The sequence below is a fragment of the Callorhinus ursinus genome, unplaced genomic scaffold (genome assembly GCF_003265705.2).
Source record: "Callorhinus ursinus isolate GAN/ISIS: 27379988/994484 unplaced genomic scaffold, GSC_fseal_2.0 scaffold3, whole genome shotgun sequence".
NCBI lineage: Eukaryota > Metazoa > Chordata > Mammalia > Carnivora > Otariidae > Callorhinus > Callorhinus ursinus.
The window spans coordinates 8,504,471-8,531,239 of NW_027397065.1; the positions used below are offsets into that span (position 1 = coordinate 8,504,471).

The 26,769-nt window shown below is 38.9% G+C and overlaps 2 protein-coding genes across 3 annotated transcripts in view; both read left to right on the forward strand.

Moving 5' to 3' along the window:
- The window catches only part of ADGRV1 (adhesion G protein-coupled receptor V1), a 524,455-nt gene that overhangs the window by 379,439 nt on the left and 118,247 nt on the right, over positions 1 to 26,769 (forward strand). The gene's annotated exons all lie outside the window — the stretch shown is intronic.
- On the forward strand, positions 26,072 to 26,762 carry LOC112819923 (cytochrome b5). Its single transcript, XM_025866773.2, has one exon. It carries the CDS (start codon positions 26,186 to 26,188, stop codon positions 26,588 to 26,590), a length of 405 nt encoding a protein of 134 aa, XP_025722558.1. The 5' UTR covers positions 26,072 to 26,185; the 3' UTR covers positions 26,591 to 26,762.

Here is a 26,769-nt window from a genome sequence, read left to right on the forward strand (position 1 = left end):
AAAAGAAAAGAAAAAAGAAATTACCAGACCCTGGAGGGTACTCCCTCTTACAGCCACCACCTGCACACTTTGTTCCAGTCTAGGAACCACCCCTGCACACTTCTCACACACACATATACACAAAAATGCAGAGACAAATTCCCCCATACATGGATCCAGACTTGTGACCCAGGCCTCTTTCTTGGCCTCTTTTTCTATCTGAATTTCTTTAAGCCCATTATTATTATTTCTAAGATGTTATTTATTTGTTTGAGAGAGAGAGCAGAGTGAGAGAGAGAGAGAGCACAAGCTGGGTGGGGCAAGGGGGTCGGGTGGGGGGCAGGGAGCGTGTGGGCAGAGGGAGAGGGAGAAGCAGGGAGCCTGACACAGGGCTTGATCCCAGGATCCTGGGATCATGACCTGAGCCAGAGGCAGATGCTTAACCAACTGAGCCAGCCAGGTGCCCTGCCTATTATTATTATTTTTTTAAGATTTATTTATTAGAAAAAGCTTGAGCAGAGGGAGGGGCAGAGAGAGAGGGAGACAAGCAGACTCCCCACTGAGCGGAGAGCCTGACAGGGAGCTCCATCCCAGGACCCTGAGATCATTACCTGAGCCAAAAATCAAAAGTAAGACACTTAACTGACTGAGCCACCCAGGTGCCCCTCTTTAAGCTTATTATTGATTAAAGAAGAGAAAACTTCAGGACTTTGTGGGGAGAGGAGATGCTGACCAATATTTTATAAAAACCATTCTCTGTTCTCCAGAATCATCAGTTGAGGAAGCAGACATCAATCCCATAAGCATGCCAAAGGGCCAGGTGGATGAACTTTAGATATCCTGTGGCCAATGGTGAGAATGAGCGATTACTCTCACCCACTCCAGCTTGAGTGGATAGACTGAGTAAAGCTCAGTGGGATGAAAGATAATGTGACAAAAGCAGAGAAAGCTGTTTGATTCATTTATTCATTCGTTTGTTCATTCATTCAATAAGTATTCATTAAACATCTTTTATGTGCCAAACCACTTTAGGAGTTATTGGAAGTATAGTAATAAAAATAGCCTGTGACATTATTCCCAGTGATAGTAAAAGAGAGAGAAGGTACAGAGTTGGAAAGGGAAGGATAAACAGGGAGGAGCAGAGAAGAGGACTTCGATGTTAATCAAAACTGTCATATGTTTTTATCTTTTTTTATTTTTTAAAGAAGAGATTTTTTTTTTAAGTAAACTCTATGTGGGGCTTGAACTCATGACCCTGACATCAAGAGTCACATGCCCTATTGACTGAGCCAGCCAGGCACCCCTGAGACTGTCATATGATTGTAAAACTTAGGGGTGTCTAGGATATAGTTTGAGGAGTTCCAATGGGAGAACCATTTATGAAACCGTTTTCCCATTACATTCAGTGCTACCCAGCAGTCTGTAAGAATTAATACGTATTTCCAGCATGACTTATGATAAGCTTGACTTTCAAAATGGGGATCTATGACTCAGGAGGAGCCTCTTTCTACATACTGTTGCCAAACTTTTAATTTTGTCTATATATGTTTTTCATAAGAGATGTTCTTTCATGCGATGTTGACCAGCTACCAAACCATGTGAACTAAATTTAGACCACAATTGGCAGAATGTGTTCTAGTGTGAAGAAAGTGTAATACATCATGTTCTTCCCGTAATTCTGTGGTAAAAATTAGAGTAGAAAATGAGCACCAAAACTATATTAACTTTTTAAGTTAAAATGTATTGGTGGATCCATGGGGATCTGTGAGCTTTGCTTTGTCACCTGTAGGAAAGCTGAAGCTGTTTATATTGTGCTGCCACTTTAGCAATGAGTCAGGAACACTTTATCCTCCTGTGGCAAAGATACAGGGGGTGATCGCAGACAAAATAACCAGTCAGAAAAAAAAAAAAATAACCAGTCAGAGCAATATTACATACTCCTTTTAACTCAGTGGCTCTTGATAAGTAGGATTTTATGATAAAAGCATCAAGTTGTGGACATGGCAGCAGTGATGTGAATTGCTGGCAATTAGATTTACAAGGTACAAATCAATGTTTGCCCTTGGATGTTACTTTACCCCCAGGAAAATGTCTCTCAGTGTGTGTCTCAGACGATTTGCTTCACCTGAAAATTCTGATTCCTAGGCTCTGCTTACAGAGATTCTGACTCCTCCAGGGTCTGGGGTGAGGCATGAAGGTCAGCACTCTGAACAAGTCCTTGGAGAATTCTAATGCAAATTGAAATGTGAAAGCTATGAACTTAGAAGGAAAAGAATCTCTTCCTATCAGTCAATATAACTAAATTGTTAATAGAAATAAAACTATAACGATTACATGTTCAGAAGTATGAAATATATATCATACACTGAGCGACAGTGTAAAACAAATTTATTCTATTCAAGTATTCGTAGTCAGCTCTACCCAGTTTTTACCAGATATGTCCTGGGTTTTCCATATTTACTAAGAAAAAGAAAGCAATATATGGAAACCCAGTAAAGAACCTGGTCCTGAAGGGAAAGGAAAGCCTTTTCTGCAGGACTGTCTCCTTTGCCTTCTGACCTTGTCTGTTTTAAGAGCCTGATGTCCTGTAGGAAGTCCCAGGTGGGCTTCCTGGGATGCAATTTCATACTCTGCCAGGTCTTCCTGTCCTTAAATACTTGCTAATTGGAGCTCCAGACAGCTGGGGTAGCCAGCGCAGTTTCTCGAACAGTTCCCTTTGCTGTCCCGGGACCTGGACAGAGATTCCATGGGAGGTGCCATCAGTAAACTGGATATGGGAGATTTACATAGCAGCATAGTAGGATGAAGTTTTTCGCAGAGTCTCTACAAGAGAGGTGTTGAAAGAAAAGCTGAGATTTATGTTACTCAATATCTTGACCTCAACTAATATTTGCTTTGGGTTTGTAGGTGTGAATTGCCCTTCTAAAAAGTAGCAAGCACTCTTATATTTGCTTTAAATCATCTAAAAGAAAAGATGTACTGTACATTCACACAAATAAATTAAGAAGTGAGTTTTAAATCCTTTTATGAAATAGTCACATTGAGATTCCTTTCAAAAACTGTGTCCTAAAGCACACTGATACCAATTCAGTAAAAATCCCCACATTTTATGAAGCAAAATTATATTACTCAGAATTCATGCCGATACAAATGGCAGAACCCCAGTGCAAACTGGCATGGCATGAGCCTTAAAGAGAATGTAATGTAATTGTCAGTGAATGAGTGGCTTAAGGCACTGCTGGATCCAGGGGTTCAAGATATCACAGCACACTGACTTTCACTATCTAGGGATGGAGCCGGTGTCACAGCAATTGTCTTTTAATCATTGCACCACTGCAAGGTGCTTCCTACAGGGTGGCAACATGATGGCTCATGGCTTCAGGCTGTCATCCTTTCAGCCTAGCAATCCAGATGTAAACAATTTTCTCTTTTCAAGAGTACCCCAAAAAATCCTAAATGAGAGTCTCATTGGCTTCAGGGAGTCAATGGGACAGCCCTGAGCTTATCAGCATGGATGGAGCAGATAGCATTGATTGCCCAGATCATGGGCCCATCCTTAGAGCAGTGAAGAGCGAGGTCAGCTATGGCCAGATCGCGTGGATCTCAAAAGAAATTCTGAAGTGCTGCTTCCAGAAGAAGAAGGAATAGAAGCTCGACAGGCAACTAGCATCTATTTTATTAACATAGGTTCATCATAATAAGTAAGTAGTATGTAAAAATCGACATGAATGCAGCCCTAGGATTAGGAAATGGAAGTAGTAGAGATATTTTGACATCCACCCTTATGATTGCTGTCTACTTTGATCTGGTCAAGAATAGATGAACATTCTTAGCTAGAACACTTTTAATCATCTCTTCTTGCCTTAAACTCTTTGATAAATATGTCACACTTTAGTGCAAAATGAAACCAACTTTAAGATGGCTCTTTTGTACCCGTGGCTAATGGTAATAGATATGGAGGCTTGAGCATTGGTGTGCCATTAATCTAGTTGGGTTATTTCTCTTTCTCTGGAGGGAGATTAAAGTATGCCATTAGGTTCCCACTTTCTGCATAGGAATCTGATGATTAGGAAACTGCTTTATTTTTTTAATTGTAAAACTCCTGGGATTCTCAGTGATAGATGTCACCCAGATAAAATGGTTGTTGGGTGAAAATGCTGTCATCCGAGCACATGGCCTTTAAAAGGTAAATGTTTTTAGTTCTTGACATTTTAACTCTTCCGATGGGCCTATTTAAATACGTATGGAAAGAAATCTAATTCTTCTCTGTCAGAATTTACCATTTGAGCAGGTGGAACTTTAAAATTCTCTTCAATAATTGGGCCCAGCTAACTAAGCCATGGTGATCAAAATAGGTCATGTTTAAGAAAAACTGAGAGAAAATATGCTAGTTTCTAACTATAATTATTTTATGGCTTACAGTTACGGCAGGATGGCTGATTTCTTCCCCCTGGATTGCATATGATGCTACTATCTGTGTAATGTTAGCTGGTTTATGTTATTCCTTGGCAGGTTCCAGTAATCATTCTTGTCAGGCTGCCATGGGTGTGCGCTTTTGTAAGCTGGCCTCGATCCCAAGGATTGGGACTAGGAATCCAGCATGTGTCCAGTTCCATTCTCAACCCTCTCAACTATGTGACTTTCTTAGTACTGACATATTTACTGGCCTGCATGACCTAATCAGCTGGCCACAGAGAAAAGAACGCTCGATAGCTTCCATTTGTATGTGACTTTCCATTTTGGTAACTACTTTCGTATACGTTATCCCACTTGATTCTCAAATAGATGAGGTATCAGTATCCCAAGTTTTCAGGTAAAGGCTAGAGCTTAAAGACCGTTAATGACCTCTGCCAAGTTACATAATTAGAAAATGAGAGTCAGGGCTTTGACTCTGGACTGAGTCTGTGTTCTTTCCATCATGCCATTGCCTGGAACCCATTCTGGCATTTGCAGACTGCGAGACAGAGCTAGGCATGTGTGAAAGACCGATTGCCACTGTGCATGTCACTCAGGAAGGCTGAAGGGCTGAGGAATGTGCAGGCATTTCAGTTGGAAGGCATAGGGGCTTGACAGGAATTGAGACACTGAGAAGATACCAGGGAAGAAGAATGAACCAGTAGGAGATATTTTAAAGGACACTTAAACCTACTGAATCCTATTGCCCAGACATCTAAATCTCTGAGATATTATTTAACACCCACTGACTTTGGGGACCAGTTAGTTCTTGTACTACCTGCATCACAATTCAAATGAAAGAAATCTTTTCACTAAATGTCACTTAATTTGAAATACATAATACTTAACTTTGAATTTTTTCAAGCTTATTTATCTTCAGTTTCCTAGCATGTAAACGAGAATTTGCTTTATCATTTAAGTGCTTTTTGTATATTTTCAAAGTTGTAATGTAAATTTAAAGCAAATGTTTCCCTACAGAAAGAGACAGGAATCAATGGTTTGGATCCCTAAGGGCAATTATTTGAAGTCCTTTAATTGTTGTTGGGACTTTGAATTGCAAAAGGAAAATATTTTATCTAATGTAATTTTTGTCTTAAGAATGTCAATTACAACTGTCACAACTGATATTTTTGAAGGGCTATCATGCAAAATGGCATAAGTTTGTCAGTTTCATTCATCAGTACATAAGATATGACTTGAATTCTAACTGAAGCCTTCTGTCTTTCTCTTGGTGGTATTATTTTGCTCTCAGTTTCCTCACCATGTTGTATTTACAAAGTTAAGTACATAAAATCCAATTGGAGTGTTTAGAAGCAGATCAGATGGTTTAATGAACTCAGCTTTATTTATATTAGGTGGGGAAATCAAAGCTTAAGATTAACAATTTCTGTGCCCGTGAAAGAGAGACCTAATTAAGCTCACAAGATAACCAGGTCAGAGACTGCTTATCCTCCACATTTCATATATGAAATAGTCCTATCTCATCAGCTTTCATATGAATTTTTACAAAGGAAATGCAAAACAGGGGAAAGCATTAAATCACATGGCTCTCCTCGAAGGATGGCAGCAAGTAAATATAGTGCGGTTGCACCCCCAGATCATTACATCTGTGTGGGACAGATTCATGGTTACCCTTGTCCTGGCATTTTGGAAAAGACCAAGGCACTTCTGAATTTACATTTAAAAGAAGGGTAGTGTTTGGTAGAAGGCATGTTATCCTCTGCACCTGGGGCAGCTCAAACACTGGGAATTCAAATCTAGATGCTTCATGTGATCAAAGACACCGTATATCCAGGGAAAAGCCAGTGAAGGTTATTTTTCAAATGATTGCCTACTCATGAGAGTGGGGCAGGTCAGCACCATGATTAGTGTACTCCTCAGTCAGCAAAGATGGCAACTGAAGGTAGGAATATTGTGATAAGTATTCTAAAATCATGCAAGCATTTGATACAGCTTGCAATTCAAAATATTTTGAAATTGGCCAAAAAAAAAAAAATGGAATGGTTCATACAGTAATCACAACCCTCAGAACAATTCCATTTTGAACTAGTTAAAATGGTATAATCATCTTTCTTCTAGCCTTATCTGCCTGATTCAACCAAGGCAGATGCTATCTGTTGTATATATCATGCAGTCTAGACTCTCCAATAACAGATCTTTATGAGTAGAACTTACAGCCAAGTTAAGCATAATATTTCTATAAAACTAGACTTAGGCTTAGGTACTTTCAGCTGCTTATATAATGTCCAGGGAGCCCAGATGGGAAGAACTACTAAAATTACCATCTGGGAGAGTGGAATAGTTGAGCTACAAAAAATTTCAATGGCTCCTAAGAACTTTCTTCTCTCTCTCTCTCTCTTTTTCTCTCTTTCCATTGAAAATAGGACAGAAAGAAATTTTGACTGAAAGATTTGATTCAGGATAGGCTCAATAGAGAGTACCCCTGTACTTTCACATTTAGGGAAAGGAAAGCCTCTAACAATTTTCTAAGTCCTGGATACATTTGGGTTTTTATTTGTGTAACCCCTATAATCATGGCTAAATACAGATAGCTAAGAGTTTGGCTTGGCCTGTGTTTTCTTGAAATGGCTAACATCCATTTATAGGCTCATAAATCCTTCAAGTGTTTCCACTGTGTGGGTTTATGGAACCCCACCCCACTTCTGAGTAACTAGAATGGGATCACAGATAAGCTTGATTACTTGTAGGGAGAATTTTGGGGGTAGGTGAATATAGTAATTCAGTTTCCCTTAATGTGAAGACTGAACTTGTTCCCACAGGTTTATAAGCTATAGGTTGAGCAGGCAGCTTTCTGTGTTGTTATTCTAAGGTGTTACATTTAAAGGAGACAAAAGAGCTAAAAATTACTAAATTTAGGTGTGGAATCCTAGGACTTTTGAAAGGAAATTTAGGATCCTATGGATATTTCTGTAATTTTTAAACTCCCTGTTGTCTCAGGTCTTACTTCCTTTTTGTGTGAATTAAAATAGAAATGATTTCTTTTTCCCTATTGAACATCCTGCAGATAAACTTAAGACCTAGGGATTTTAGAGGGGGATTGGACTGATGCTTAAACAGAAACCCTTATTTATAAGCTGACTTACCTGTTACAGTTTTGCAGTTAATAAGCCAGTGTTTAAATATGTTTCTTCTCCTTATCTTTCTGAGTTAGGGTTCATTTTTCTGGACTGGTTCAGGTTTAGTTGCCAGAATAGTAAGTGAATGATACTTGGAAATGCTTTCTGGCATTGGATTTAGAAATACAAATCATATTCCTACCCATGATTTCTACCTCTTAATCCCAAAAAGATCCCGAGCCACCCCCCAAGCTCCAAGAGTGGCTTGGTGGGCAGGAGAACCCAGAGTCCTAGCAATGATTCCCCCTGCAGCCCTGAGCGAGACTAATATTGAGAGCTACATTTCCTTTTTTCAAAATGTAAGTTTTTTATACTGATGAAGATGGGATTTAAAAAAAAAGAGTATTTCTAAAATGCTTTAAAAAATTATTTTTGTTTATTTTTGGAACCTAAATGTAATAATATACAGAAGCTAGTAACTACCCATAATAGAACTTTGCAAATTAAAGCTTATACCTTGATGTTATAGGCCAGTAGCTCTCAGCCTTGACTACACATTAGAATCTCCTGGAAAGCTTTTTATTTTTATTTTTCTATTATTCACTTTATTTTTTGTTTATTTTGTTTAACTCTATATGTTGAGCACTGACTTTTTGTTTGTTTGTTTGTTTTTTGAACACTGACTTTCAGTAGATTGCAGTGAGGGAACTATTCTTTTAGGTACAAATTCCCGACCCAGAAGCAGGTCATCAAAAGATTTAGCACCAGGTTCTCCACAAATGTGCTTTGTATTGTGGGCAAGGGGGCAGCCCCCTTTCCAGCTGTGTCCTGTTTCCTGAGATGAGAGGTCTCCACACTGGACCCTTGTTCAATAGTGAGGCTGGTGGGGGACCTGCTATATGAGGCCAACCAAGGGCTTTGCTATCCTGCTGCCTAGGAAGGATTCGGAATTAGAGGCATTCAATCATAATTCTGCAGAGGGTAACTTCACCCTGCTGGCCCCTCAGGCAAGCACATATACCAATGGAAACCTTTTTAAAACTAGTACAGTTCCCACCCCCCCTCACCCCCCCACCCCTCACCGCACAGTTTCCTTTTCTATGGTTTCAGTCCACCATGGTCCACCCTGGTCTAGAAGCACAGTATCCTCCTTCTGACATATCATCAGATCAGTAGTAGCCTAACCCTAGATCACAATGCCTCCATCACTGACCTCACTCCATGTCGGATGTAGGCATTTCATCATCTCACATCACCACGAGAAGGGTGAGTCGAGTACAATAGGAGATTTTGAGAAAGAGAGCGATCACATTCGCATAACTTTTATTACAGTATGTTGTTATAATTGTTCTATTTTGTTCTTAGTTATTGTTGTTAATCTTTCACTGTCCCAAATTTGTAAATTAGCTTTGTCCTAGATATGTATGTGTAGGAGCAAACAGAGTCTACATAGGGTTCGCTACTGTCCATGGTTTCAGGCACCCACTGGGGTCTTGGGCCACGGGGATAAGGGTGGACTGCGGTACCGATGCATAGGCCCAATCCTAAACTAGTTTCCGCACCTAGGACCGAGGGCCCAGGCACAAGTAGGTTCTAAAAACTCCCCAGCTGATTCTAATGTGCAGCCAGAGAATTCCTCTTCTCTAGACACTTAAGCCTGTAGTATCGCTTTCTCTTAGCTGTTTAGTCTCTTGGTGATCTTAGCCATTTCTTCCATTGTACTATTAGCCTTGTCTAGTGTGTGATGATTTTGAGACAGAGAAATGGCAATGAAACTGAAGGTTTGAGCATTTTCAGTCTAGTTGAAGAAAGGAAGTTCATGTTAATAATATCCTATTTTAGAAAGGGAAGCAATCTCTGTATTCCCTGAATTATTTTAGTGAGATTATTAAACCTTAAGCTAATGCCCTATTAACTACTGTCCTTACTATGCCAGCACTTAGAGTTTGAGAACATTATTTTGCTTACCTCCTTTATAAATAGGCATTGATTTGTTTCCCTCCTGAAATTTAACAAAAAGCAGTGCTCAGTTACACACAAATTTTTACAAAAAACTGAACAACTATGCAAAATGACAAAAAGAAAATAAAATTCTTAATCCCTAGAAAATGCCTCTGAATGTGTGTGTATTTCATGATGAGAGGAACTAGGTTCCACTAAAACTTTTCCTTGTTGGTTAAAAAAAAAAAGCCAGTTTCTTCTCAAAGACACAAACTACAGCATGAGCGTTTCTGTGGTGTTTAGATTGCTACTTATTGCATAACAGGCTAAAGAGGTTGAGTCTTTTCAACAGAAACCATGCCCTTTAAATTTCTTGCCAGGCTAAGTGACAGATGAGACAATTTACATCCACTAAAATTTCAAAAACTTGATGCAGTAGCCTTGGCAACAAAATTCTCCCAAATGAAAAGCGTCAATTGCACAGAATGGTGTGCATAGCCGGTGGGTCTTCACGACTTCCCTGGGAATTGTGCCAAGATAAATGGCTTTAAAGTTTCCATTGCTGCTTCTGAACTATAAACTGCAGCTTTTTGAGCTCTTATGAGACTAGGAAAGGTGATTGCCTCTAGCAAGCGCTTCTGACCAGCCCTGGCAAACTTGAGACCATTCCTGATCCGTCAGAGTAGAAGACCTGCTACGTATTCAATTATAGTATCCCTTTTATTCTGCGTCATTCTCCCTCTCTTCTCTCTAGCATTCCCTTGCTGTCCTGTTTTTCCATTTGCTCCTTCTCCTGTGCACAGTTCCTCACCTCCTCCCCCATGCAGACTTTAACTAACTTGCTTAAAAATCACAGTCAGGGACAAAATCAGGAGCCAGCATATTACAAAAACAGAGTTGCCTGGGGGCACAAGGATGATTTTGAGGCCATGTCTTACCCTAGTCAATAATTAAGCATTTTAATACCAGTTATCAAAAGGGGTACATAAATACCTTTAAAAGAACTTGGGATTGAGTTAGAATTTAAAATGTAGTATAATTGATTTAGTGTATAACCTTTGTGGACATATATTTGGAACAGCGGATATGATTACTTTTGAACGTGTACAATCTTTCTTCTGTTGCAAGAGACATCAAGGGATGCACCTGGGTGGCTCCATCAGTTAAGCGTCTGCCTTCAGCTCAGGCCATGATCCCAGGGTCCTGGAATCAAGTCCCACATCGGGCTCCCTGCTCCACAGGGAGCCTGCTTCTCCCTCTACCTCTGCCTCCCTCTCTCTCATGAATAAATAAATAAAATCTTTAAAAAAAAAAAAGAGACATCAAGGAAAGGCGGGCTCTCAAGTAAGATGGTTTGTTTTAGCTAATGTCTAACAGACTGCCATGGGCAGAAGAAAGCCAGTCGTGCACTCTTTCCCCCACCTTTCAGCTACACATTCAGATTGGCAGCCTGCAAACCAGAGCCCCCACCAGTCAGCAAGCACATAAATCCCAAATTCTCATTTCCATGATGGGTCGTTGCAAATATTCCAGTTATCTCCACTGATCGCCCAGGCAGGGACTTGAAACAAAACTGGTTTAGTGGTGGTGTTCCACTGCGATTGGTACAGGAACTCTGGATGTACTGTTAAAAAATAAGGCATAGGACATAAAAAAGCTTGGCAGGCTAGCTTCAGCACAAAAGAAACTCAATTCTCAACAAGGCAGAGGTGACGAACTTGAAGAATTGGGCACGGTGTACTAATGAGATAGTAACTAAAGAAATGCCATCTAATAATAAGAATTATCACCTGCCTACTACAGAGTGCTGCTCTGAAGTATACAGTACTGTTATCATCCCCATTTCAGAAATGACAAAGCAGAGGCACAGAGTACCTACATAAAACTTGTATGAGTCACACAGCGAGCAGACGGCCAGTTCGGCTTAACCTTCAGGAAACTTCGTGCCTTACAAACAAGATCAAATGTTTGCAAATGCTTTACAGCAGAGTAGGTATGATACCAGCAAATGAAATGAATTGTAATTTATTGGAGCAGAGCATAAAACAGTGCCCTTTAAAAAAATAAAGCATTCAGAGATCATTTGACTACTTGGGTGCTTTGTAAATATTAACCAAACTACTATTTTTAAATTCTGTAATTTAATTATTAAATAATTTTGCTTTCTCTCTTGGTATAACTCCCTTTTCCTGTAATCCAACACAAGTCCTGGAAAATGGAAAAATTCAAGATTAAACCTCTGTGATTGATATTGAGAAGTAGAAGGAAATAAGTATACACTCTTAGTATAAAGTATACACTTTGGATTGGTGCCTCCTTGGATTTCAGTTAATAGAGGGAATGAAGCTCTTAGGGAGGTTTAATAGCACTTTGAACGTGAACATTCCTGACCTCAGAGGCAGCACAGCCATCTGTGCTGGGAGTGGATTTTTGGAGCATGCCAGACACACCTGGTAGGTGGGGATGGGGGGGGCGGGGGCCGGACGTGGGAACACTGAAGGCCTCAGTTAAAATGCCTAATCTATCTATAAATGTTTTCATAAAGACAAGTTAACCTCAGCTCTTCTAGTCTAAGGGTAGAACCAAAAGTCCACGGACTAGAAACCATTCCTCTCTCTGCCATTAATGAGCTAACTAGAGGAAAGGAACAATCTCTCAGTTCTTCATTTTCCAATCCATAAAATAATTAATGGACTAAGTAATGGTTGCTAACCTCTTTGATAATCTAATAAAAGCTCAGAGCTCACTCTCTCGAGAAATGTGCAGGCATAAATTAAGTGAAGTTCTTGAGCCTCATCTTAGAACCTAGGTTTTAAAACATAGATTAAATCTCACATTCTTTACAGTGCCTCCTTTGGTGATTCTGTTAATTTGTAATTCTGGGAAGTTGAGATACGGTGGGTGTATTTGCTTGTTCGGGAGCAAGGCAAGGCCAGCACAGAATACGGAAAGATATGGAACCACCATGAGAAAGGGGGTCAGGAAAGTTATTGGCACTCGGTGGAAAGAGGGGGGTCGTTGAAGTGAGAAGGCTCTGCTCTGTGTGCTGAGGGCAGATGGAGTGACTTGCAGGAGAGGGGGCACAAAGATTTTAATTTTGCTCTCCTGTTCTAGTATACTGTGCTTTATGCATTGGTGCAGACCCTCTAATCAGGATCTCATTAAGGAAAAGCTTAGCATTGTTTGGGTTCTCTTTCCCACAGCAGAGCTAAAGGTAAACAGCAGCCAAAGATAAACAAGGAACACTGCTTTTTCCTCTATTATACAATAGTAAGTCTAATTTATTGACAATATTGTTGCTATGGTAAATACTGAATCTTACAATGAGCTTTTCAAAGAGCCTGCTGGTTTCTACCAGGGCAGCAGACTTTCTTTTGTCATTAATGGAATTTGTTTTCTAAAGCAGGGTTTTGGTTTTGTTTTTTTTTTTTTTTTTTAGAGGGGTGGGGAGGGGCAGAGGGAGAGGGAGAGAGAATCTTAAACAGGCTCCACGCCTAGCGCAGATCCCAGATCCCGACCTGGGGCTCGGTCTCATGACCCCAACCAAGATCATAACCGGAGCTGAAACCAAGAGTCAGACGCTTAACCGACTGAGCAACCCAGGCTCCCCACCAATCAGAATTTCTTAAATAACAGTCTGTGTGCTGGAAGACATGAGAGACCCACTTGCTACTCAGGTCCAGTGTTTTGTTCTGTTTTAGTTTGTTTTGTTTTGAATTCTCTAAGCCAGCAAATGGCTGCATTTCAACTTTTCTCTGCTTTTGTTTCTTGTGAAAAGAAGTAGAAAGATTTATGAGTAAAGAACAGAATTATACATCCGTGCGTCTGAATCTGTTTTGAGGCTGTCTGCATCTTGGTGTGGGAAAGAATTCCTACCCCAGTCCTTGAAACTATGAACTCCACTGTTCCTCCTCTACCACGTAGCTAGTTATCTACAGATACTTAGATAAAGGATCTACCCCGTAGAACCTAGAGTTTTAAGCAGAGCCAAGCCTGGCCTGCATACAGCCCTGGTTGTGCAAGAATATGTATTTACTGAGATCTGCTTCACCATCCCTTCTTAATTGATTGCTTATTGACTTGTGGCTATATTTCCCAAAGATTTTAAGTTGACTTCGATATCCTTAAAGTTGGTTTTGGTATGCTTTAATTTTTCACTTTGTTCGTCTGACCCAGTCCACATCCTGACCCTAAGCTTATCCTCCTAATAATACGGCCTCTGTATACATGCCCAGACTTACCTAACACATGAGATGGATCCTAATCATCTGGTGATGTCTTGCCTTGCCCCAGTGTTAAGACCTCTCTGTCATCAAGGACCAGCTTCTTTAAGCACAACCTGTTCCAGACTTAAACCATGTCACCACACATGACTGAGCCAAAGTCCAACAAGTGAAAACATTAGACATTTTTTCCTTATTTTAAAAGAAATATACCATAGGCACAGTGCAACTGCCCTTTCTACTCTTTCATATGATGAAGGTTAGTGCATATCCTTTCCACCCATGTTTTTATACCCTTCATAGACTACATAGAGTATTAATTTCTGTAAATGTACCTTCCTTCTGCAATTTGTTTAATCAACATGTTTTAGAGGTTATCCCAACTTGATACACATACCTTTAACTCACCTATTTAAACTGTTTTTCTGTATGCACAGGTATGAATATAATATAATTTATTTCTCTAATTTATTAGCTATCAATAGACAGACATGTAGATTTTCCCTAATTCTTCTTGTTATAAACAGTAGTTCAGTGAAGGTATTTGCATGTGCATGTGAACAGAAATTTCTCTCGAACATATAACTGGAAGTGAAATTGCTGGACTTCATGTAGGTACATCTTAAACAGCAGATATTGACAAACTGCTCTTGAAAGTGGTTGCAACAATTTATACTCCACCAGACTGTGTAGGAGCATATCCCAGTGGCCACCAACACTTGGTGTCTTGTCCTTGCAGATTATTGCCCATTGTTCTAATAGATTGTCTTTTTCTTATTGATTTTAGGAGTTTTACATAACTTTTTTCATGATAGTGACAATTTGTTAGTTAAATGTGTTGCAGATATAAGCTTCTAGTTTGTCTTGTCTTTTGAATTCTGTATATCAAATGAAGTATTCAAGTTGCTGTAGTTATATTAACCAATATTTTCCTCTCACACTGACATTTTTGTACCTTGCCTGAGGAAAAAAAAATCTGTCCCCAAATCATAATCTCTTACCTGGTCTTCTAAAATATTTGAAGTTTTACTTTTTCTGTTTAGATTTTGTTCATCTGAAATGTATTTTTGTGAGTTCAGTGTCAAGAAGGGATCTTTTTTTTTTTTTAGTGATAACCAATTGTTTCAATACCATCTGTTGAGTAATTTATTCTTCCCCTATCTATGTGTCATATACTAAAATTCCCATTCACACGTGGGTAGGCTTTTTCTTCTTTTCCATTTGCTAATCCCTATGCTAAGACCATACTCGTTTAATTGCTATATTTCTCCTTTAAGCTATTAATGATGAGATTCTATTGATAGATATCCTTATGTAAAGCCATCTTTGAAATACTTGGATAAACCATACTTTGTTTTAGTCCACTCTTGAATTCAAATTACTAATATTTAATTTCATTTTCTTTCCATGCATATGCATAAGCAAGATTGGTTTATAATGATTCTTTTCGGACATTTCTGGTCTTTTGGTATCCAAATAATGATATCATCACAAATGAGGTTGGGAACTTTCTATTTTATGATACAATTTGTATAAGATGGAGTTATCTTTTTTGTAAAGGTTAACACTCACCTGTAAACCCTTATTGACCTAAAGTTATGGGGTGAGTTTTGACTCTAATTTCTTTAATAGTTTTTGGCTTATTCATGTTTTCTATTTATGTTGAGTCACTTTTGAATTATTTTTCTAGAAAATCATTGATTTCATCTAAATTTCAAGATTTTTATATAAATCTATATATAAATTTAAACATATTACATATAAAATGTTTCATATTATTTTCTTATATCTAAAGTTATATCCCTCTTTTTATCCTTAACATTGTTTTTGTGCCTTATTTCTTTTTAACGATCAATTATGCCAATGACAGTATCTTTTCAAAGAAGTAGCTTTTTAAACTATTACTTCATTCATGTGATCAATAAACTTCATTGAGTAACTGCTGTATGTCGTACGCTGCTCTAAGTGATGGAGGTGGGGGGAGAAAACAGTGAAAAATAAATAGATCCTAGATCCCTGCTCTTGTGGAGTTTATGAGGCAGAGACAAAAACAGAAACAAAACATCCAATATAATTAATTTTATGGGATACTATAAGACAAGAAATGCTATGGGAAAAATGGGCCAAAGTGAGCAGGGTCAGAAATGCTGAGAGGACATGTGAGCTGCAATTTTAAAGGAGGTTTTTAAGGACAGGAGAGGTGTCATTGAGAAGACGATATTTGAGCAAAGATTTAAAGGAGGCAAGGAAGTTAGCCACGTGGGTATCTGGGAAGGAATATTTCTGGCAGAGGAAGTAGCCGGTGCAAAGGTCCTAAAGCAGAAGCATGCCTGAGATGCCTGAGGATTGCAAAGGGGCCAGTATGGCCCAAGTAGAGTGAGTGAGAGTCAGAGGAAAGGAGAATATAGGGAAATAGGTAAGTGTAATCCCTCTGGGCTTGCTTACACTGGGAGGGCTGCGGGAGGAAAGATATGATCCAAGTTACAGTTTGAAATGTAAATGGAAGCAGGGTAGAGAAGTTAGGAGGCTACTTCAGGAATGGTAGCAAGAGATACTGGTCACGTGGCCCAAGGTCGTATGTAGCACTGGAGAGGCAGCGGTGATGTTGGCATCATCTATCTGGGCTGGTTGTGCTTGTTTCTGTTTCACCCGTGTTGGCTTTTCTCTTTATTATTGTCTTCCTTCTACTTCCTTTTTTTTTTAACTGAAGCATAATTGACACACAGTGTTACATTAGTTTATTTAGTTGAATGATTAACCATCTTTTCTTATCTATTTTGTTCAATTAATTATAATTAAATGAGAATTTGGCCACCTCTTAATTATATGGTTTATTCTTTTGTTGTTTTTCTCATTTTTTGTTTTTGTCAACTTGATCTATCAGTTTCTGAAAGAAATGAGATCTTACAATATGATTGTGAACATGTTGATTTTATCTTATATCGGGGTTTGCATTAATGTATTTTGAGACTATCTTATTAGGTACATGTAGGTTCCACATTATTATATCTTCCAGATATAATAGTATATAATATAATATTATATCTTCCAGATAAAACTGTTCTTTTATCACTAAGTAATATATATTTTTGTCTCTGTGAATGCTTATAAGCCTTGCCTTATACTTGGTTTTGTATTAGTACTGCTATCCCAGTTTTCTGTTTTGCTGTGGCATTTCCTAACCCTTTACTTTAAACTCTCTGGGTCGTTATTTTTAGGTAAGTCTCCTATGGCATATATCTGGATTTGTGTAAATCAGATCTACAGCCCTATTAGCTAGTGGGGTTAATACATTTTTATTTATTGCAATTGTTGGTAAGCTTTGAGTTATTTCTACTAACTCATTATATATTTTCTATAAATCAAGTTTTTTGGTAGCTTTCTTTTGCTGTCTTTTTTTTTTTTTAAGAATTTATTTATTTATTTGACAGAGAGCAGGAGAGACAGTGAGAGAGAGAGTACAAGCAGGGGCAGAGGCAGAGGGAGAAGCAGGCTTCTTGCTGAGCAGGGAGCCCAATGCAGGGCTCGATCCCAGGACCCCGGGATCATGACCTGAGCCAAAGGCAGATGCTTAACCAACTGAGCCACCCAGGCACCCCTGCTGTCCTTTCTTTGGTTTGTTTAAACAACCCACTTTTTGTTTAGAAGTTTGTGTAGTTTTTTTTTATTATTATTCAAGTATAAGTAACATGCAGTGTTAGGTTAGTTTCAGGTGTACAATATGATTCAACAATTCTATACATTACTTGGTGCTCATCATGATAAGTATACTCTTAATCCCTGTCACCTATTTCACTCATGTCCCCATCCACCACCCCTCTGGCAACCACTAGTTTGTTCTCTGTATTTAAAAATCTGTTTTTTTTGGATATCCCTTTTTTTCTTAGTTTTCACTTGTTTTATTTTGTTTAATATTTGTTTACTTGAGGGGGGGGCAGAGGGAGAGGGAAACCAAGAGAATCTTAAGTAGATTTTCCACTGAGTATGGAGGCTGCCACAGGGCTTGATCTCATGACCCTGACTGAGATCATGACCTGAGCTGAAATCAAGAGTCAGACACTTAACTGACTGAGCCACCCAGGCACCCCTTGCTTGTTTTGTTTTTTAAATTCCACATGAGTGAAATCATATGTATTTGTTTTTCTCGGACTGACTTATTTCACTTAGCATCATAACATCTAGATCCTTTCATGTTGTTGTAAATGGCAATATTTCATTCCTTTTTATGGCTAATATTCCACTGTACGTGACACAACACACACACACACACACACCCTTTCTTTACCAATTCATCTGCGGATGGACACTTGGGTTGCTTATGTAACTTGGCTATTGTAAATAATGCTGCAATAAACATCAGGTGCATATATCTTTTTGAATCAGTGTTTTCATCTTCTTTGGCCAATACCCAGTAGTGGAATTACTGGATCATATGCTAATTCTATTTTTAATTTTTTTTGAGGAACCTCCATACTGTTTTCCATAGTGGCTCCACCAGCTTGCATTCCCACCATTCCAACAGGTGTAAGGTGATATTTCACTGTGGTTTTGATTTGCATTGCCCTGCTAATTAGAGTTATTGAGCACCTTTTCATGTCTGTTGTCCATATGTATGTTGTCTTTAGGAAAAATGTCTATTCATGTCTTCTGCCCTTTTTCTAATTGGATTGTTTGGGGGTTTTGTTACTGAGTTGTATAAATTCTTCATATATTTTGGATATTAACTCCTTATTGGATGCATGATTTGCAAATATCTTCTCTTATCTGGTGGGTTATCTTTTTGTTTTGTTAATAGTTTCTTTTGCTATGCAAAGCTTTTTATTTTGGTGTAGTCCCACTAGTTTAATTTTGCTTTTGTTTCCCTTGCCAAAGGAGACATAACTAGAAAAGTGTTTCTAGGCTGATGTCAAAGAGATTATTGCCTATGTTTTCTTCTAAGTATTTTATGGTTTCAGGTATCATACTTAGGTCTTTAATCCTTTTTTAGTTTATTTTTGTGTGTGATATAAAAAAGTAGTTCAGGTTCATTCTTTTGCATGTAGCTGTCCAGTTTTCCCAACACCATTTATTAAAGAGACTGTCTTTTTCCCATTGTATATTCTTGTCTCCTTTGTTGTAGATTAATTGACCATGTAATTATGGGTTTATTTCTGGGCTCTGTATTCTATTCCCTTGTCTGTTTTTGTGCCAGTACATATTGTTTTGATTACTACAGCTTTGTAGTTTATCTTGAAATCTGGAATTGCTTTGAGCTTTGAAGAAATCTTCAAGATTGCTTTAGCTATTGGGGGTCTTTTGTGGTTCCATACAAATTTTAGGATTATTTGTTCTAGTTTTGTAAAAAATTGTGTTGGTATTTTAATAGGGACTGTATTAAGTCTGTAGATAGCTTTGAGTAGTATGGACATTTTAACAATATTTGTTCTCCCAATCCATGAGCATGGAATATCTCCATTTGTTTGTGTCATCTTCAATTTCTGTCATCAGTATTTTATAGTTTTCAGAGGACAGGTCTTTCACTTCTTTTATTAAGTGTATTCCTAGGTATTTTATTATTTTTGGTGCAACTCTAAACAAGATTGTTTGTTTTGAGAGAGAGAGAGAGAATGTTTAACCAACTGAGCCACCCAGGTGCTCCTAGGACTGTTTCTTTAATTTCTCTTTCTGCTACTTCATCATTAGTGTATAGAAATGCAATACATTTCTGTATATTGATTTTGTATCCTCAAGCTTATATGGTTTTTAAACTAAAATATATATACTTAGCAGAAATTTTAAAGTCAATTTTCTGGAATGATACAAGAACATGTATTTCCTTGTGAGATTTATAATTTTTTTTGTTGTTGTTGAAAGTCCAGCTAGGGGTGCCTGGGTAGCTCAATCAGTTAAGTGTCTGCCTTTGGCTCAGGTCATGATCCCAGGGTCCTGGCATGGGGCCCCATACTGGGCACCCTGCTCAGCAGGGAGCCTGCTTCTCCCTCTCCTGCTTCCCCCTGCTTGTGCTCTCTCTCTCTCTGTCAAAATAAATAAATAAAATATTAAAAAGGAAAACAAAGGAAGTCCATCTAGACAAGAGTAATTTTATATAGGAATATATGTGCCCTTTAATGGGATCATGCACAATTCACAGGTTCCAGACTGGTTTTATCTTAATTTCTCAGCTCGATGTTCCTTATCTATATGAACGATGTAAATTTGAATGCAACATCTACATGGGGCCAAGAATTGGAGTTCAAGTCTTTGGCTAACAACTATTTTCCACCTCCTCATGACAGTCAGCAAAGGCTCTTCTGGTTCCTCTTTCATGATCTTACCAGCCATTCATGGCCTCTAGAATTCTGCATTAACTCTTTCAGGGTCCTGCCACCTCCACACAGGCATTAAACCTAGGCTTCCCTGGTTCTGATTTGCTCTGCAAGCCATAGGACTGTACCCCACATTGACAAATGTGTGACTTTATTTTAGACACATGAGGATTTGTGGTTTTATTTGTTGAATTAGACTATATATTTAAATTTTTATTATTCTTGTGGGGGGTTTTTATTTGTTTTAAGTGAGTTCTGTGTCCAGTGAGATCAAAAGTCACATGCTCTGCCAACTGAGCCAGCCAGGTGCCCCTCTTATTTATTTTTTAAGCAATTTATTTGTTTGGAGCGGACAGATGTTCTTACATGTCAGTACGGTCAACAATATTGACTTGAAGTCTATTTTCCACATTTTTACTTTATTTTTTTTTAAGATTTTATTTATTTGAGAGAGAAAGAGTGCATGAGCAGCAGTGGGGAGGGGCAGAGGGAGAGGGAAGAGTAGGCTCCCTGTGGAGCAGAGAGCCCAACATGGGGCTCCATCCCAAGGACTCTGAGATCATGACCTGAGCCAAAAGCAGATGCTTAACTGATGGAGCCACCCAGGCACGCCTTCTACATTTTTACTTTAAACTAATATTCAAAATCTTAGTAATATTGTTTTATATTTCTGATGCTGCCTTATTCAAAGACAGTGATTATTTAAAATTCCTGTTTTTCTTGTTTGGGATCACCAAATACTTCAATTCCTTTATATAAGAGTCATAAAGTTTAATGTGTAGAAATTTTTAACCAACTGCAGTTTTGTGATAACTTTATTTTATATATGAATACCAAAATTAAGAAATTCTTAAGCTATTTTTAACATTTGGTTTAGTATGCCTGTGAACATACAAACAGTAATTGCTTTCTCTAAATCTTCCAAAAGAAGCTAGAAGACCAAGTCCAAGATAGGCCAGGAGGTTACCCAAACATTTTTCTGAGGCTTGTGAAAAAGTCAGAGTCAGTCTAAATACAAAACACATTATATTTCAATCCAGTGAGATCTGGTCTGTAAACTTTTTGAGCGGGTTAAAATCTGAATAACAGAAAACTTATGGAAGAATCTGCCTCAGTCGTGACAGCGTTGTAACAAGGGTTTCTAAACATTTGAAAAGAGATTCAAGAAGGGTGACATGACATGGTAGATTAGTAACATCAATTAATCAGTTTGGTTTTAGAAAAAGGATCCTTCTAGAACTTTTGTTTATCAAGTACTCTGTCTTTGCGGGTCACCCTTCCATATAATGGTTTTGAGAGCCTGACCTGATTCCCTATCACGGGAAAGGTGAGGAGCATAGTGTCTTCACCCATTTCTCCATGAACACTTGTGTTTTGGATTTCTTCAACTAGCTTTTTCTACAGTTTTCTTCTCTGTCTGTAATCAACACAGACGTGAAACAGAATCTTTTTGCTTTTTTGTGTCTTGCCAAATTCTACAAGTGCAAGTGAGGGTAAAGAGAAGACAAAACAGAATAGTAAGCATTTTGCTTGGCATCCTTATTTTTAAAAGATTCTCCTGTCATCTGTAACTTAGAGACTTCCTCAGTGACTATTTCTTATTCCAGCCCTGCCCTTCCATCATGCAGTCTGTCCTGTGTTCTCTGTCCTCTACCCCCTCTTATGTCCTCAACTCTCACTGCCTCCCTCTTGGGCTGCCCCTGGAAAGGAACCATATTTTCTCACTTTTTTTTGAAGAGCAAGTCAACTTTTCCTTTATCTCACCTTTCCTTTCTCTTGAGGCCCATGCATTTATCTCCCAATGGCTTTTTAAGGAGTTTTACTAACAATATTGTATCCCTAAAAAGAATTCTGTTTATTAGATTTTGAAGTAATATATTTTTCTTCCCCAACATGTTTCAGACCCATTTTACAACTTTTGCTTAACCCCAATTTTCTGAAATGTTTTTACTAATTCTGATTTTTTTAAATACAAAAAATTTTAAGAACATAATTTTCAAGAATGTGGTTGGTAAACTATTACTATTTTGTATTTATGTTATTAACTAGCCCAATTTAGTGAGCTCAAATCAAGGAGTACATGTAGGCCAATATATAACACAAAAGGAAAACCAAAAGATCTTGGATTTTTAATCAAAGTGAAAAGCCGGTACAGCTTAGGCGTCAAGATCATAGATAAATTCGTACACCTACCTGTCTAGTTTCTCATCTTCTTGCATCACTTACTATCTGTGTGACCTTGAACAAGTGACTTAACCTTTCCGCTCTTCAGTTTTCTCCTCTGTAACATTTAATAATAATATTAATAATAATGCCTACTTCATATAGATGTTACAAATAATAATTGAGTTAATACATGCAAAGCTCTTAGTACAATGCCTGCACCTGGCTAGCTAAGATTTACGTACTCACACCACATATATTATCTCAAGGACTTAAGAACAAAAGTATGTCATAAAGAAGGAGGCTGACAGATTAGAGATTTTAGATTAAGTGTCACAGATATCTGACATTTAAAATATACTCAATGAAGAAATTACTGTCTTTCAACTTAATTCTAATATATGCCAAATAAATCTAAAATATTCATAAGGAGGTAAGGCATTCACCCTTACATTTTTTTTTTAATATTTTTTTCTGGCTCCTTAGAAAATCTGATGAAAGCAATTTTTTTGTTTCAAGAACTCTGTTAAAACAATAGTGCTTATATATTGGACTCATAGTTCCCATGAAGCCCATGCTGATATCCCAGGTTAAGAATTTATGGCTTAAGAGTCTCTGGTAGGGGGGTGCCTGCATGGCCCAGTAGGTTAGGCTCAGGTCATGATCTCGGGGTCCTGGGATCGAGCCCCATGTGGGGCTCTCTGCTCAGTTGGGAGCCTGCTTCTCGCTCTCCCTCTGCCCATCCCCCCCGCTTGTTCTTTCTTTCTCTCTCTCTCTCTCTCAAGTAAATAAATAAATCTTTTGTAAAAAGTCTCTGGTAGGAAATCAGATGCAAAAAAAGTTTTTTTTTTTAACTGTTTTTAATGTTAAGAATTACAAGATATAGATGACCCACTTGGACTTAGGAACTCTGATATATCTGAAATTTTACCCTCCTTGCTATCTAACAAATTAGCCTTCCACAGTGCATGAATACTGTCAGAAATGAGAATTCTGGGTCAGAGATAAAGCAATTCATGACACAGCAAGCAGACTGCTCATGTTCACGTCAGGTCCCGTTACCCCCGCAAGACGCAGGGGGCAGTGTAAGGCAGCCCAGGTGGATGCTGTACACGTAGTGGACTTGCATCACACCTGAGGATTCTCAAGCCTAGGAAACCCCCAGTTTTGACCATGGGCTGCAGGCAAATCTGTCTGATCTTTACCCTGGAAGGACACATCTTTATTATACTAGACAGCAAATAAGTCTGCTCTCTGCTCCAGAGGAAAGTACTACTCTATTTTCCAAGGCTATCCCTACATTCTTGAAAAGATAGTCCAGAACAAAGGCTGTCAGGGCTTCTGCTTGTAAGTCATGCAGAAACAGAAGTGTGTCCCAACATGTGTCCTACCATGGGTCAGGGAAAAGATATTGTCATATTTTAGTTGGGGGAGGGGGAGTAAAGTTAGATAAATGGATAGATAATCAATGATCTCTTCACAGTAATAGGAATATGAAAGGGACAAGGTATATGTAGTGATTGCTTTTGGGAAGCTTACAGGCTTTAAACAAATAAGCCTTAAAAGTTTTTGCCATTTACATCAAAAACTAATGACATACTATATGTTGGCTAATTTAATTTTTTAAAAAAAGTTTTTGCCATTTAGATAAGTTCCGCCAGAGGAAATTAAAAATGGATTTATGAAATTGTACATTGGGGGGACTTGATCTAGTTGATGATGTCAAAGGAGTGTCCCTGAGAAATAACATTTGAAAACAAGGCCATCAGAGTAGTAGCAATCCTCGGGTTAAGAGTAGAAGGAATATCCTACTGGAGGAAGCCTGGATTACTGGAGGAACTACTCAAAGGCCAGGATTATTAGATCAGAATAAAATAAGCAGAGGCCAGATTGGATTTTGGACAGATAACAATGCAGTCACTGCAAGGTTAAGAGAGAGAACACACCCTTATTATATTTGCATTGTAAAAGCCTCTCCTACCACCACCATATTGTTGATGAGGAAGAGGTTGTAGGGAAATCAATGAATACAGACGGTGGAGTTGAAAGCTTGTTTACATAAGCCAGACAAGAGGTGATAGTGACCTGTGTATAGATAGTGGCATTGTAGATGAAAAGAAATGAATGGATTGAAAAATACTTATAAAAGATAGTTGTCAGTCTTGGGTGATTGATTTGATTTAGAGGGAGAAAGAGTCATGGACAATTCTCAGATTTCTGGCATGGGCAACTGCACAGGCAGAGTGCCTAGAGAGAATTAACTAGTCTCTTGGGGATTCATTGCATAAATTCACTTCTATTTCAGTGACAGCGAGCATTTTAGATGTATACACGTAGGAACCTGATTCTCTCCAAAGCTCTAAGAATGAACTCTGGTACAGATGAAAGACTAGCTGTAGGGGATTGAGATGTCACATATAACTCCTAACCTCAGTATAGAACTCTGTTTTGCTTGAATTCATTGAAGAAAGAATACCCTTATGTTATCAGTTAGTTAAAAAAAGAGGGGGGGTGCCTGGGTTATCAGTTGGTTAAAAAGGGGGGGCGTCTGGGTGGCTCAGTCGTCTGCCTTCAGCTCAGGTCATGATCCCAGGGTGCTGGGATCGAGCCCTGCATGGCATCAGGCTCCCTGTTGGCGGGAAGCCTGCTTCTCCCTCTCCCACTCCTCCTGCCTGTGTTCCCTCTCTTGCTGGGTCTCTGTCAAATAAATAAATAAAATCTTTAAAAAAAAAGAACAACTTACACCTCAAATTTTCCTGCCAGTATGATCCCTTCCAGATAGCACAATTCAAGTTAGTGTATAATGCCATCATTAACTCTCCCTGAATTCCCAATGTGTTCATTTTCTCATATTGTCTTATTGCCCATGGACATTCTGAATATATAGGAGATATGTAACCATATCAGGTATGTATTAAGCCTGATGTTCACAATGTGCAAGTTATTTGGGGGGATTTAGGAAGTCCTAAATGCATCTTCTTGGAGTATTTAAAAATGCATTTGACAAAAATCTAACTCAAACTATTTTAGGAAAACACATAGCTCATGTATGTAAAAACCTTCAGAGCAGGGTAGGATTCAGGCCACTCTGCATACAGAAGATGTCATTAGCATTGTCTCACTCCATGACTCACCTGTGGGTTCCTTTGTTACGTTCATTATTGACAGTTTTTCTCTATGAGGCAGGAAAAGAGGCCACTGGCCGCTCTTGGCCTACGTGATCCTTCTGGAAAAGCTATACACTTTTCCACCATGAAAACTGGGAAGACACTGTTGGCGTCATTTCCCATCTCTTAACCAGTCAGTATGGCCTGAGGATGAAGCAATGACTACCCAACGAGGGTCACCTGTTTGCTTTGGCTAGTTTAACCAGAACTGTATGTCATCTGTTATCTGTAAGAAGAAGGGGATATGATCCCACAACATGGGGAAAGGATGATGCCAGGGCACAGAAACTAACAAACAACAGATACCCATTTCAGTTAGGGAAACTGGGAAAGTGCTGAATCATCACAGAATGATTTCAATATGGGCAGATATAGAATCGCCCTGAAAGATGAAAACAAGGTACATAGAGGTGAATAAAGAAGAGGCAATGGTGCGGTAATACAATAGAAGATGAAAAGACTGTATAGTGTGTTGCTTGTGAATCAGTAGGTGCCCAAGTTTTGAAAGCAAGAAACAGAAAGATACATTAAAAACTATGTACAGAGTAGGGGAATGATTCAGTTTTACTATTTTACCACCCTTAAATCAGATGCTTGTCTCTAAGCTGGGGCTCTTCAACTAGGAAAAAAAATAAAAAAAGACTGAAGACAAATTGAAAAGGATTCAGAAGCGTTCTACAAAGATGAGTACTAGGTAGAAAAGGATATTTAAAAACCAGTAAGTAGCCACCGCCCCCTCCGCGGCGGGGGCCGCCCTGCTGCGGGCGCTGGGTCGGGGCCCCGGGAATGTCCCGGGCCCAGCCGGCTGAGACGCGCCCTCCAGTTCTCCCGGCTCGGCTGGTGTTTGCACGGCCTGAGGCTCGCCGCGTTCCGAAATGGCCGAGCAGCCGGACCAGACTGTCAAGTACTACACCCTGGAAGAGATCCAGAAGCACAACCACAGCAGGAGCACCTGGTTGATTCTGCACCACAAGGTGTACGATTTGACCAAGTTCTTGGAGGAGCATCCTGGTGGGGAAGAAGTGTTAAGGGAACAAGCTGGAGGGGATGCTACTGAAAGTTTTGAGGATGTGGGACACTCTACAGATGCTAGAGAATTGTCCACAACGTACATCATTGGGGAACTTCATCCAGATGATAGAGCAAAGTTGACCAAGCCTTCGGAAACTCTCATTACTACTGTTGATTCTAATTCCAGCTGGTGGACCAACTGGGTGATCCCAGCCATCTCAGCAGTGCTGGTGGCTCTGATGTATCACTTCTATACAGCAGAAGATTAAACACATGCTCAGAAGTGGAGGAAAGAAAAGACTGCTTTGGACCAGGGAGAAAGAAGCCAGTGTTAACTGCTTCAACTGACAGATGCCTTCACCTGAGAAATAATTTTAATACACCTGTTTCCCTTTTCTCCTACTTTGAACCAAACCAAAAAGAACTCTTCTGTTCTTTCTACTCCCGA